General features: G+C 44.5%; 1 protein-coding gene across 2 annotated transcripts in view; it reads left to right on the forward strand.

The window, feature by feature from the left end:
* The window catches only part of acoxl (acyl-CoA oxidase-like), a 392,248-nt gene that overhangs the window by 144,613 nt on the left and 233,381 nt on the right, over nucleotides 1-14,254 (forward strand). For both annotated transcript variants that reach the window (XM_080192936.1, XM_080192935.1), the window contains exon 11: nucleotides 13,617-13,733. In XM_080192936.1, the coding sequence (XP_080049062.1) occupies nucleotides 13,617-13,733 (117 nt within the window). The remainder of the gene's footprint in view (nucleotides 1-13,616; nucleotides 13,734-14,254) is intronic.

The following is a 14,254-nucleotide window of genomic DNA, read 5'->3' on the forward strand; positions in this document are numbered from 1 at the left end:
CAGTCCTGGTAACCACAGTATTTATATAGCAGGTCCAGTTCAGTTTCTGGTCAATGGTAACCTCCATGATGTTGATAGTGGGGGATTCAGTGGTGATAATGATGAGACAATGGTTAGATTCTCTCTTGTTGAAGATAGTCATGGTCTGGCACTTGTGTGCTGAGAATATTACTTGCCACTTCTCAGCCCAAGTTTGGATATGTCCAGGTTTTGCTGCATTTGGACATGTATTGCTTCAGTATCTGAGGAGTCACAAATGGTGAACATTGGGCAGCCATCAGCAAAAATCTCAGTTCTGACCTTATGATTGAAGGAAGGTCATTGATGAAGCAGTTGAAGATAGTTAGACCAAGGAACCTACCTTGAAGAATTCCTGCAGTGATGTCCTGGAACTGATATGATGGACCTCCAACCATCTTCCTTTGTGCCAGGTGTGATTCCAACCAATGAAAGGTTTTCCCCCTGATTCCCATTGATGCCAGTGTTGCTCGGACTCCTGAATGTCACACTCAGTGACATTTAAGATATCTATGGAGAATGTTAGGCTGGACCCAAAAATTAAAATTCTAAATTGGGGCAAGGCCAATTTTGATGGTATCAGGCAGGAATTTTCAAAAGTTAATTCAGGGAGTCCGTGGGAAGGCATAGGGACATCTGGTTAGTGGGAGGCTTTCAAAAGTGTGTCAACCAGGGTTCAGAGTAAGCACATTTCTCTTAGAGTGAAGGGCAAGGCTGGTAAAAGTAGGGAACCCTGGATGACTCGGGATATTGAGGCCGTGGTCAAGAAGAAGAAGGAGGCAGCTGGGATCAAGTGAATCTCTTGAAGTATATAGGAGGTGTAGGAGTAGAGATAAGAGAGAAATCAAGAGGGCAAAATGGGGAAATGAGATTCTTTCGGTAGATAAGGCAAAGGAGAATCCGAAGAGCTTCTGCAAATACATAAAGGCCAAAAGAGTAACTAGGGAGAGAGTAGGGTCTCTAAGGATCAACAAGCTCATCTATGTGCAGGTCCACAAGAGATGGGTGAGATCCTAAATGAATATTTCTCCTCAGCATTTACTGTTGAGAAAAGCATGGATATTTGGGAACTTGGGGAAATAAATAGAAATGCCTTGAGGAGTATACATATTACAGAGAAGGATGTGCTGGAAGTCTTAAAGCGCATCAAGGTAGATAATCCCAGGGACCTGATGAAGTGTATCCCAGGACACTGTGGGAGGCTAGGGAGGAAATTGCAGGTCCTCTAGCAGAGATATTTGAATCATCGATAGTCAGAGCTGAGGTGCCTGAAGATTGGATGGTGGCAAATGTTGGCCATTGTTTAAGAAGGGTTGTAGGGAAAAGCTTGCGATCTACAGACTGGTGAGCCTCACATCTGCGGTGGGTAAGTTGTTGGAAGGTATTTTGAGAGACAAGATCTCCAGGCATTTAGAGAAGCAAGAACTGATTGGGGACAGTCAGCATGGCTTTGTGAGTGGAAAAGTATGTCTCACAAATTTGATTGATTTTTTTTAAAGGGGTAACCAAGAAGGTAGATGAGGGCAGTGCAGTTGATGTTGTCTACATGGACTTTAGCAAGGCCTTTGACAAGGTACTGCATGATAGGTTGTTGCATAAAGTTAACTCTCATGGGTAGAGAGGTAAGTTTAAGGTGAGAGGGCGGCATGGACAAGTTAGGCCAAAGGGCCTGTTTCCATGCTGTAAACTTTTATGACTCTGTGACTCAGTCAAATGCTAAATGCACGGTACGTGGTAATCAGCAGGAAGTTCCCTTGTCCTTTTTTTGATCTGATGCCATGAGACTTCATAGGACTCAGAGTCAACGTTCAGGACTCCCAGAGTAACTCCCTCCTGACTGTATACCACTGTGCCACCACCACTGCTGGGTCTGTCCTGCAGGTGGGAAAGGCATACCCAGGGATAGTGGTGATGGTGTCTGGACCATTATGTGTAAGCCATGATTCCATGAGTATGACTATGTCAGGCTGTTGCTTGACGAGATGTTAGTCAGGAGGATTTTGCAGAGTTGACAGACTGAGTTTTCCATTTCTGGTTCCTCAGTCAATGTTGGGTAATCCATCCAGTTTCATATCGACTCTGTTGCCCCCTGACACAAAGCCTCCCGAGTCCATTGTTCACTGTTCTTACTGACTTTGTTGACAGAACTGAGTGGCAGGTAATAGACAGACTAAGGACCGGAGTCACATGCAGGTCAGACCACGTAAGGCTGGCAGATTTCCTTCCTTAAAAGAACACCATCTGCAATGGTGCGATTCAAACGCAGATCCACAGAACATTAGTCTGGGTCCCTGGATTCCTAGTCTAGTGATAATATCACTGCGCCACCACCTCCCCAGTGGGAGGCAGCTAACAGCTCAGAACCTGCAACAGGCAAAGCCCAACCACCAGGTAACAAAGAAACAAAGTCTGTTCAGGAGTCTATAGTGTCATGGCATTTGATCCAAGAGCCATCAGAGGGCTGAAGGAAAAAAGAGCAAGGACGAGCAGAGGTCCATTCAAGGAACCGGTGAAGGAGCAGAGTTTGATTCTGAATCATGGCCAAAACATGAAGGGGATGTTTTGCCATCCTAAGCAGAATTTCACTATTTGTGTTGCTACCCTTTGTTGGTTCAGTCTCACGTTTCACTCTGGTTTTATAGCAAATGCTATTGAATTTCCTCAGCCTAACTATAGCTACTGGAAAGGTAAATCTTTCAATCTTACCACTGGAAGTGAGTTCTGTCCACTTTTCTTTGTCTATTGCTTTATTCTGCTGCTGCTTGTGATACGGTGGCACAATGGTTAGCATTGCTGCTTCACAGCGCCAGAGACCCAGGTTCGATTCCTGGCTTGGGTCACTGTCGATACGGAGTTTGCATGTTCTCTCCATGTCTGCGTGGGTTTCCTCCGGGTGCTCCAGTTACCTCCCACATTCTGCAACTCATGCTGGTAAGATGCATTGACTTGAATAGGTGCTGGACTGTGACGACCAGGGGAATTTCACAGTAACGTCATTGGGGTGGTAATGTAAGCCTTACTTGTGACTAATAAATACACTTTAACTTAATAACACTTCCCTGCGTTAGATTGTTTTGAACTTCTTTGAAATGCTCCTTTTCTTTGAAAGACAGATTGGTTACGCAAGTTGGACAGGTGATGTTATTCATTTAGATGGATTATCTTATCTTTATTGTGCCGATGAGGAACTCTACACCTTTCATTTGCTTTTCTCCAAGAATCCTGGTTAAGAGCCTGAAGCCAGCAAAGCCTATGTGAGAGATTTTTTGGAAAACCTGTACCGCGAAGAGCAGTGTTGTCACTCTTTTGCAATCCGTCCAGTACTTCCTGCCCAATTATAGTCTCAGTGCTTAACTTCTGACTGTGCCCCAGCAACAGTTACATTGTGAGTGACATAAGTTCTAGCTCAGAAACTCCATCCTGTTGCAGTTATTTCTTGCAAACCCTACCTGTCTTGTATGTAGATCAAAGTCATTAATTGACCGTTTAAAAGAAGAAGTAATTGGAGTTTGAGGGGGTCAAATTGTGCTTTTCTGGCTCACTCCCGTTTTCAGAGCTCATGCTCACCCTGACCTACTGTGTAGAGTTTGTGCGGGAGTAAACCCTGACATTGCAAGTGAACCAGATTCTCTCTCTCTCTCTCTCTCTCTCGCTTTTCCCAAAATGGTAAAATCCCACCTGATCTTTCCATGGTCTGTCCCTCACCCGCTCCGATTCCTGTGGCAGGCAGGACGGTGGAGTTCTGGCAACTCGCTCTTTCAATCTCTCTCTCTCAAACACACTGTCTGGAATTTACCGACCGTTCACAACGACAAGCTAAATCTCGTTCACGCTGGAGGGATTTTCCCATGCAGAATGTTACAGCCCTTCATGCCGGTGGGATTTTTCCCATTCCTCTGCAGTTAACAGAGATTTGGCTGGGCGCCAAATTCTCCAACCTCACTGCAGTGGGAGCGTGGCGTGAACTGGTGGTAAGATCGCACCCATTCTCTTTCAATCTCTCCCTCCCTTCACGCACATAGGAGCACGCATGCATGCACACTCTCAGTGGCCACTTCCCTCTCTCTCTCTCTCTCTCTCTCTCTCAGCGGCCACTTTGACTCTTGAATACTGGGTCCGGATAGTGACCTACAGGCTACGTGTTGGACAGGTCTGACTGAAAGGGTTTATTCTGTGGTCTTGTCATTGATTCTTGCTGGAGGGCATACAGGTCGACTGTTGGGCTTTTATGCCTTCTGGATTCAACTTTGAGTAAAACAATTTCAAGTCATAACACCTGCTCTCATCAGCAGGTTTCAGACAGCAGCTTTTGGTGCCGATTCTGCAATTTCCATTTACAACTCCTCTAGGCCCATCTTTCTTCCATAGTTCTATTACCATTTTCTCTTGCCTTGCACCATCATCCATTTTGTAATTTATTATGTTCTGCCTATCACAGACCATCACTTTTAGTTCATTCCCTTTCCCTACTTCACCTTAAAACCCGTTCCCCTGCTTCTTGCATGTGACTTATGTCTCACTGGCGAAGCAAACATTATTGTCTAACTGAGTTGTTTGGTCGAGCATTTTGGTGGGCAGTTAAGAGTCACCCACATCGCGTGGCAAATTTCCTGCCTTAACGGGCATTAGTGAAGTTGATGAGTTTTCTTAAAAATTGTTGATAGCTACCATGAGACCAACTTTCACAGTGGCACAGTGGTTAGCACTGCTGCCTCACAGTGCCAAGGACCTGGGTTCGATTCCTGGCTTGGGTTACTGTCTGTGTGGAGTTTGCACATTCTCCCTGTGTCTACATGGGTTTCCTCTGAGTGCTCCAGTTTCCTCCCACAGTCCAAAAGACGTGCAGATTAGATGCATTGGCCATGCTAAATTCTCCCTCAGTGTACCCGAACAGGTGCCGGAGTGTGGTGATTAGGGGATTTTATAGAATCCCTACAGTGTGGAGAGAGGCCATTCAGCCCGCTGAGTCTGCACCGACAGCAATCCCATCTGGGCCTTATCCCCATAACCCCACACATTTACCCCGCTAATCCCTTTAACAGACACATCCCAAGACACTATGGGGCAATTTAGCATGGCCAATGCACTTAGCACGCAATGTGGGAGGAAACCAGAGCACCTGGAGGAAACCCACTCAGGCACAGGGAGAACATTTCACAGTTACTTCATTGCAATGTTAATGTAAGCCCACTTGTGACACCAATAAACTTTTAAACTTGATATTACAGGTTTATGAAAATTGAAGTTAAATTCCACCAGTTTTTGCCGTGGGATTTGACGCTATGCCTCCACAGTCTGGGCCTCCACATTACAAGTCTGGTGATATCATCACTACTCCACCCTCTCTCCTGTAAAGCTCTCCAAGCTGGAACATTAACTAGACTATAGTAACAAGACTCAACCTCATGCTGCATTTCCATCCAGAGCTGCTTTCTTGAATTCTATCCAGTTACTGCTGTTCCAGCTTCGCACTTTTGGGCCCTGCTGGCAAAGATGGGAAAGTTTAAAGGGAGAACAATTTTCCTTGAAAAACGATTACTAGGTTTAAATTTTGGCAAGGAGACAACCTCCACAAACCATCAGCATCCTTTTCTTGGAATATTCCTGTTGTTAATTGATTCTCTGGGAAATCTGTTGCAGAAATCCAAATGTTTTCCCATCGACTTAAATGTAAAGACCAGTAGACCCCCTCCCCCTCCTTTGATTCACCATGAGCCAGGCTGTGGGAGATTTAGTATATTTTTTTTTAAATGCCCAAAACTGCAACTGCAGTAACTATTTGTTCTGTTCCTATCATTGCTATGGTGCAGCATCTGTAAACAAGCCAGCACATTAGACTGTTGGAGTCAACCAGTGACTCTGTCCATTCACCTCCACGCTGTTGGTGCCTTCATGCCGGTACTGTTATTCGTTGCTAAGAAAACATCAGACACCCTTGATTAGAGTCAGCTGATGGATGCAAACAAAGCAGCTATTCTTGGCTTACCCTCATCCAGCAGGTGTGTCTCTCATGAAGTCTAAGGACCAATATTGGTGGTTATCAGCAGATGAACCCCTTTCACTATAGTAACGGGTGAGAATTTCTTACAGGTCCGCTGAGCAAAAGAAATGAACTGATAGCTGTCAACAAACGTTCCAGGGCCATGTAATCCAGGAATAACGTTCACTATAACTACCCCCCCCCCCCCAGCTCCCCCTTGCCCCTCCCTTGCACCCACCCTCTCCTGCACCCACTCTGCCCTCCATATAATCAACAGTTTTAAGCAGTAATTGGTCACGAGTGTTTTTCAAATGTAACGATCCCTGAAAGTTGGGAATCAAGTAGATAAGGTTGTCAAGAAGGCGTACGGTGTCTTGGCGTTTATTGGTAGGGGGATTGAATTTAGGAGTCGCAGTGTAATGTTGCAACTGTACACTACTCTAGTGCGGCCGCACTTGGAGTACTGTGTGCAGTTCTGGTCCCCGCATTACAAGAAGGATGTGGAGGCGTTGGAGAGGGTGCAGAGGAGGTTTACTAGGATGTTGCCTGGTATGGTGGGGAGGTCCTATGAGGAGAGACTGAGGGATCTAGGGTTGTTTTCGTTGGGAAGAAGGCGGCTAAGAGGGGATCTTATTGAAACATATAAGATGATTAGAGGTTTAGATAGGGTGGATAGTGATAGCCTTTTTCCTCGGATGGAGAAAGCTAGCACGAGGGGGCATGACTTTAAATTAAGGGGGGGTAGCTACAGGACGGATGTCAGGGGTAGGTTCTTTACCCAGCGGGTGGTGAGGGATTGGAATGCCCTGCCTGCTGCAGTTGTAGATGCGTCTAGTTTGGGGGCGTTTAAGAGATCTCTGGATAGGTTTATGGACGAAAAGGGATTGGTATAGGCTAGTGGGTCATTGTTTTTGTAACTGGTCGGCGCAACATCGTGGGCCGAAGGGCCTGTTCTGCGCTGTAATGTTCTATGTTCTATGTTCTATGATTCTGTAATGACCCAGATAAGAAATATTGTTTCTGATCTTTAAAAAGCCGCAGAACTCTTCAACAAATACATTCGGCTGACCAATGTATAAGGCAGCCAGTCTCTCACAAGCAACAGTGGATGCAACAGACCTGCTCACGTGCCCAGCTTGAAGTTTGACTGTAACTACTTTTGACTGCACGGGCTTCCATGCAGTGCAAGATAATGTTCTCGGTAACAAAGCGCACTGGTAAATTCTAGATAGAGAACGAGGGGTGGGCAGTCAGTTCATTTTAAAATCCATACTGCGGATATCTTGTAATTTCAGACATTGAGGGATGTCAGCATTAGGTAATGTGAGCAGTGTAACAATGCAATGAAAGCAAGCACTCCAACTTCCTGTGTGTAATGGAGATTTTCCAACATATGGTACATCCTGAATGCGCCTTCATTCAAGTGTGAGAAACATTAGATGGAAGGGATTGAGCAAGGAGACTCAACTTGGCTGCTTGTACACAAAGCATGCATTGCATTATATGCCATGAAATGGAACCCCATAGATCTAAATAATTCTGGGATTCGGTTGCTGGATTCCTTTCAAACCCGTTAAAATTATTGTTAAATTTTGGATGGGAAATTTATGCTGCTTGATTGTTCTGAAATAGCAAAAGTAAAATTAAATGAGATGAAATTCAACATAGTGAGTGTGATTTACTGAGTGATCTAACTACCATATCAGTAACAAAGCAAGGAGTGAGTTTATTGATAATTAGTGAGTCATTTTACCCCTGAAACATTGTCTATAATTAGAATATCTTAAAGCCTGCAGTACTGTTGACTCACAATCAATGTGTAACTAGTTTGGTCAGAAATCTGATCCTTGGGTCATGTTACCCATATATTTTTAAAATAAAATTAGAATAGTGTTGAATTGGTTGTGCTACAGGTGAATTTTAGTGAAAGCTGCTTATTGGGTCGCCGATGCTATGTATATTTATATATATTTATGGAGAATGTGGAGGTGTGTATAAAATTTATGAGTTTCCCTCTGGTTCAGCAAGTTTTTATTCAGTTCTTGGGAGGTGACCATCACTACCAGGTTGGCAGCGTTGCCCTTTACAAGATCTTTGTAAAAGCACTGGCTGCACGGTAGCAGATTGGTTAGCACTGCTGCTTCGCAGCTCCAGGGACCTGGGTTCAATTCCAGACTTGGATCACTTTCAGTGTGGAGTTTGCACATTCTCCTCGTATCTGCATGGGTTTCCTCTGGGTGCTCCGGTTTCCTCCCACAGTCCAAAAATGTGCAGGTTAGGTTGATTGGCCATGCTAAAATTTCCCCTTAGTGTCCTGAGATGTGTAGGTTAGCGGGTAAAATTTGTAGGGATGTGGGGGTAGGGCCTGGGTGGTCGGTGCAGACTCGATGGGCTGAAGGGCCTCTTTCTGCACTGTAGGGTTCTATGATCTGTGATGATCACTGCCTTAAACCACTGCAGTATCGTGAAGGTACTCCCAAAGTGCTGTTTGGTAGGGAATGCCAGGATTTTGACCTTGAGATGTACGTCCAGTTTGTGATTTGGAGGTGATCATTTTGCATGCACTTTCTGCCCTAAACGGTGAAGATGCTGCTGTTGAAAGAAAGCTTTGCAAGCTGTCCACTGACAGTGCTTAGAAAAGCCCTCGGACTTCACTCATTAAGCTAAGACAGGGATGCCACACTAAATTACAGCACCAGAAGTGAAGGAAAACAAAACAGGCATTGTTCACCCTCCCGGTTACTGTTTCAAGTGATTGTTACTTTATGCTGGAACACAGGAACTAGGAGCAGAAGTAGGCAATTCAGTTCTCCGAGCCTGCTCCACCATTCACGGCTGATCTCTTCCTGATCTCAAATCTACCTCCCCACATCCCTTTAACTCATTTTTTTTATCAGAAATATATCTACCTCCTTCTTGAAACCATCTAATGATTCAGACTCCATCGCGCTACATGGCCTCGAGGATCCCCTGGCACCAACGGGGAATTTATCATGACCAATCAACCTAACCTGCATATCTTTGGACTAGTTTCTCCTCATCTCAGTTTTAAATGTACTGCCTTTCAATCGAGACCTGTGACCTCTTGTTCTAGATTACACTGCAGTGGGAAACATTTGGTCTACATTTACTTTAACAATCTCTTTTAGTATTTTATAAATCTTGATCAGATCCCTCTCATCCTTCTAAACTCCAACGAGTATAAGTTCAGACTGTTTAATCTCTCCTCAAACGTCAACCCTTCCATCTCCAGAATCAGTCTGGTGAACCTCCTCTGTACTGCCTCCAATGCCACCACATCCTTCCTCAAATAAGGAGACCAGAACTGGCCACAATACTCCAGATGTGGTCTCACCGACACTCTATACAATTGCAACAACACTTCTCTACTTTTATACTCCAGTCCCTTTACAATAAATGTCAACATCCCATTTGCCTTTTTTATTACTTGCTGTACCTGCATACTGGGGGTAATGTCCAGCTCACTTCTGATCAGCTAGCTTGCCAGGATTTAGTGTTTGGGAGCACACTAGAACACTGGAAGTACTCCAGCACTTGTCAGCACCTTCAGAAAAGGAGGGAGAGGAATAAATAGAACTCCTTTAAACCTTTAAAGAGCAATATTTCCAACTCAGCCTGTGATGTGATGTTCTTATGTTCTTATGTTGTGAGATGCAGTACTTGTATCACTAGTTAGGGATTAGTCCGACAAGCTCCCCTACAGATCTTCACACCCTTTTATAATCATGCAGCGCAGAAGGAGAGTTCATTTGTCCCACTACTTTGCATTCACCCCATGGACCCGCAAATGCTTCCTTTCGTGAGAACGTCTTTAAGAAGCATATCTGTCAATAACGGTTTATTTACCAAGCAACAGAGGTTGTGAACTTAAAGGTCATGGATTTGGACACCGCATTGGACTTGAGCACATAATCATTTACTTCACTTACTTACAGCACTGCATTGCTGGAAGTGTTTTGGTTTGGTTGAAGTTTTGAAACTATGGTCTTGTTACGCCAACACAGTTGGATCTCAAATGTCCCCTGGCATTTTTTCAGAAGCAGTTTGTTCCCCATGTATTCTGGCTAATGTTCTTTCCTCAACCGATAGAAAATAGAACATCATTTAGAACATAGAACGTTTGTCACAATTTGTGTGTGTCCCTGCTATGTAAAACTTAACTCATGTTTGTTTGTATAACAATAGTTGACTGCACTTCAAAAGTAGTCCGTTAGTTGTAAAACACTTCAAGGTGGAATAAGTATGAAAGGCGTTCTAAGAATGCAAATTCTTTCATTTGATTTCGGTAGTTTGTTACTTCTGTTCGTAGAATCCCTACTGTACAGAAGGAGGCCATTCGGCCCATCAAGTCTGCACCTGACCACAATCCCATCCGGGCCCTTTTACCCCAATCCCATGCATTTACTCTGCTAAGCTCCCTGACACTAGGGTAAGTTTAGCGTGGCCATTGCACCTAACCTGCTCAACTTTGGACTGTGGGAGGAAACCGCAGCACCCAGAGAAAACCTTCGCAGACGCGGGAATTATATGCAGACTCCATACAGACAGTGACCCAAGGCTGGAATTGCACCTGGGACCTAGGCACTGTGAGGCAGCAACGCTGTCCACTGTGTCACCGTGCTGTCTACATCAACATGGCATCGTACCGAGTACAAAGAAAAATGTTGTTGGGGCCAACATAAGTCGCCGAAGCTTCTTCAGCCTCATCTCCAAAACTCAGTCAAGTGTAGCAGGCATTTGGGAACACCACCACCTGCAAGTCCCTCTCTAAGCCACACCCCCATTGCTGACTTGGAGTTGTATTGCCATTCCATCACTGTTGCTTGGTCAAAATCTTGTAACTCCCTTCCTAATAGCACTGTGGGTATACCTACACCAGACAAACTGCTAAAAACCACCAACTTAAGGACAATACTGGGGATAGACAAGAAATGTTAGTCTGTGAATGAATATAAATATTGTGTTTGAGTATTTTCCTAATTAGTATTGAATAGCAAGCTGGAGAGCTTGCTCTCAACAAAAGAAATGATATCAAGTTCATGCTTAGCAGAAGAAGATTATTTGGTGCCTTTACAAAGGTTATACTTTACTTGACACTATATAGCTGTTAATGGTTTAGAATTCTTGTCATAAAATTTGATTTGATTTATTATTGGTATACAGTGAAAAGTATTGTTTCTTGTGCACTGTACAGACATAGCTAGGGTGCAGAGAAAGATCAGCTTAATATCTGGTAGGTCCATTCTGAAGTCTGATGGCAGCAGGGAAGAAGCTGTTCTTGAGTCAGTTGGTACATAGAACATAGAGCACTACAGCACAAACAGGCCTTTTGGCCCACAAGTTGCGCCGATAATATCCATACCTACCAGGCCTATCTATAACTCTCATTAAGTCCCATGTACTCATTGAGCAGTCTCTTAAATGACCCCAGCGAGTTCACCTCTACCACCACCGACGGCAGCCGATTCCACTCACTCACCACCCTCTGAGTGAAAAACTTACCCCTGACATCTCCTCTGTACTTTCTCCCCAGCACCTTAAACCTGTGTCCTCTCGTAGCGACCATTTCAGCCCTGGGAAATAGCCTCCGAGAATCCACCTTATCTATACCTCTCAACATCTTATAAAACTCTATCAGGTCGCCTCTCAACCTTCGTCTCTCCAGGGAGAAGAGACCCAGCTCCCTCAACCTATCAATGACCTCAGACTTTTGTATCTTTTTCCTGATGGAAGAAGGTGGAGGAGAATATATCCGCGGTGCGTGGGGTCCTTGATTATGCTGGGTGCTTTTCTAAGGTAGCAGGAAGTGTAGACGGAGTCAGTAGATGGGAGGCTGGTTTGCGTGATGGACTGGGCTACGTAGTTTCTTGTGGTTTTGGTCAAAGCAGGAGGCACAGCAAGTTGTGATACATTCAGAAAGGATGCTTGGGGTGGCACGGTGGCACAGTGATTAGCACTGCTGCCTCACAGTGCCAGGGACCTGAATTTGGTTCTCAGCTTGGATCACTGTCTGTATGCAGTCTGCATGTTCTCCCCATGTCTGTGTGTGTTTCCTCCAGGTGCTCCAGTTCCCTCCAACAGCACGAATTTATTGGACACTGGCCATGCTAAATTGTCCCTCAGTGTACTCGAACAGGCTGGAGTGTGGTGACTAGGGGATTTTTACAGTAACTTCATTGCAGTGTGAACGTGAGCCTACTTGTGACATGAATTAATAAATAAACAAAATTAGATTCTGTGGTGCATCTGTAAAAATTGGTGAGAGTCATAGTGGACATGTCAACTTTTCTTAGCCTAGGCATTGGTGGACTTTCTTAACTATAGTGTCAGCGTGGAGGGACCAGGACGGGTTGTTGGTGATCTGGACATGGAGGAATTTGAAGCTCTTGAACATTTGCACCCATGTTAGAACATGTCCACGATATTAAACCCACTCGTTAACTGATGTTGATAGATCTACTACATCTTCCAGAATTTTGCAATCTTTGTTTTACTTTTCATTTCTAATATTAAACTTGTCTTGGTACATTGATCATCCTCTTGAATGAGTGCCAACAGTCAATGTTGGTCATTGAATTGGAAGCACTTACAGTTTTAAAAAAACGGTCTCCAAACATGTGACTGGAGCTGTAGCAGAATCCTGAAAACAGGATTATTTCTGCAGCAGAATGCACTGAGTGGAAAACAGTTATAGAGTACAAAGTATGTACATAAAATTAAGCCCAGCCGCTTACAGCAGAGCTTGACAGGGAAGTTATCCAATCATCTCAACAACAACAACAACTACTGGGGCGGCAAGGTGGCACAGTGATTATCACTGCTGCCTCATAGCACCAGGGACCCAGGTTTGATTTCAACCTCGGGTCATTGTCTATGTGGAGTTTGCATTTTCTCCCTGTGCCTGTGTGGCTTTCCTCCGGGTGCTCTGGTTTCCTCCCACATCCAAAGATGTGCGGGTTAGATTGATTGACCATGATTAATTGTTCCTTAATGTCAGGGGGACTAGAAGGGTAAATGTATCAGGTTATAGGGATAGGACCTGGGTGGGATTATTGTCAATGCAGGCTCGATGGGCCAAATGGCCTCCAACTGCACTGTAGATTCTATGATTTTATCTATGTCGTGCTTTTATTGTACTAATACATCCCCAGAACATTAGCAAACCAAGAAGTTCCAGAGTCCAGAATTCCATTGTGGGCAGGACGTCTGGTGTCATTGTATTTAGCACTTTTTTCCTGCAGTCACCAGATTACTACACAAAGTTTAAAGTTTATTTATTAGTCACAACTAAAGCTTACATTAACACTGCAACAAAGTTACTGTGAAATTCCCCTAGTCGCCACAAACTGGCGCCTGTTCAGGTCAATGTGCCTAACCAGCACATCTTTCAGACTGTGGGAGGAAACGGGAGTACCCCGGAGGAAACCCACACAGACATGGGGAGAATGTGCAAACTCCACACAGTGACCCAAGCCAGGAATTGAACACAGGTCCCTGGCGCTGTGAGGCAGCACTGCTAACCACTGTGCTACCCACTGCCTTGATAAGCTTTGGTAAAATATTTTGCTCATCTTTCAATCCTTTTTTTTGTAATTAGCCGGAGGCAGTTTGGACCCAAAGACAAAGAAGAAGTAAAAATCATTGAGCACCAGACCCAGTACCTTCGTCTGATGCCTCACCTCGCTGCTTCACTTGCTCTGACTTTCACAAGCAGGTAGGAAATCTGTTCCATTTTCTGTCATCTTTGTATGCCTGCAAAGCAGAAGCAAGATGTTTTAAAACAATATGATGCATTAGGCATAATTGAGTGCTTCACAGAGTTTTTCAGAATTATTAACACATTGCTGAAAACCCCTTTCTAGGTGTGAATGACACCCCGAGGGTACCTGCAGCAAATGGTGACTCAGTCTCATGATTTACCGCAAATGTTGACCACACTCCTGTGTACTTACAGGGTCCTATGTCAGTACTGACGTGCTCACAGCAACTTCTTACACACATTGGTGTACTTCCGGGATCATACCTGCAAGTGATGATCTATCTGTAGGGTCCCCTTGCAAACTTGGAAACTCTCTCTTCCTGGGCTCATAAGATCACCATAAAAGGAGCAGGAGGTGGCCATCAAACCTGCTCCACCATTCAATTCGATCATGGCTAATCTGATGATGGTCTGAACACTATGGAGAGAGGAGAGCCATTGTTTTGAGTCAGGAGGAAGGGGCATCTGGACTCAAA

The sequence above is a fragment of the Carcharhinus amblyrhynchos genome, chromosome 7, assembly GCF_965287045.1.
Source record: "Carcharhinus amblyrhynchos chromosome 7, sCarAmb.v2.hapA, whole genome shotgun sequence".
NCBI lineage: Eukaryota > Metazoa > Chordata > Chondrichthyes > Carcharhiniformes > Carcharhinidae > Carcharhinus > Carcharhinus amblyrhynchos.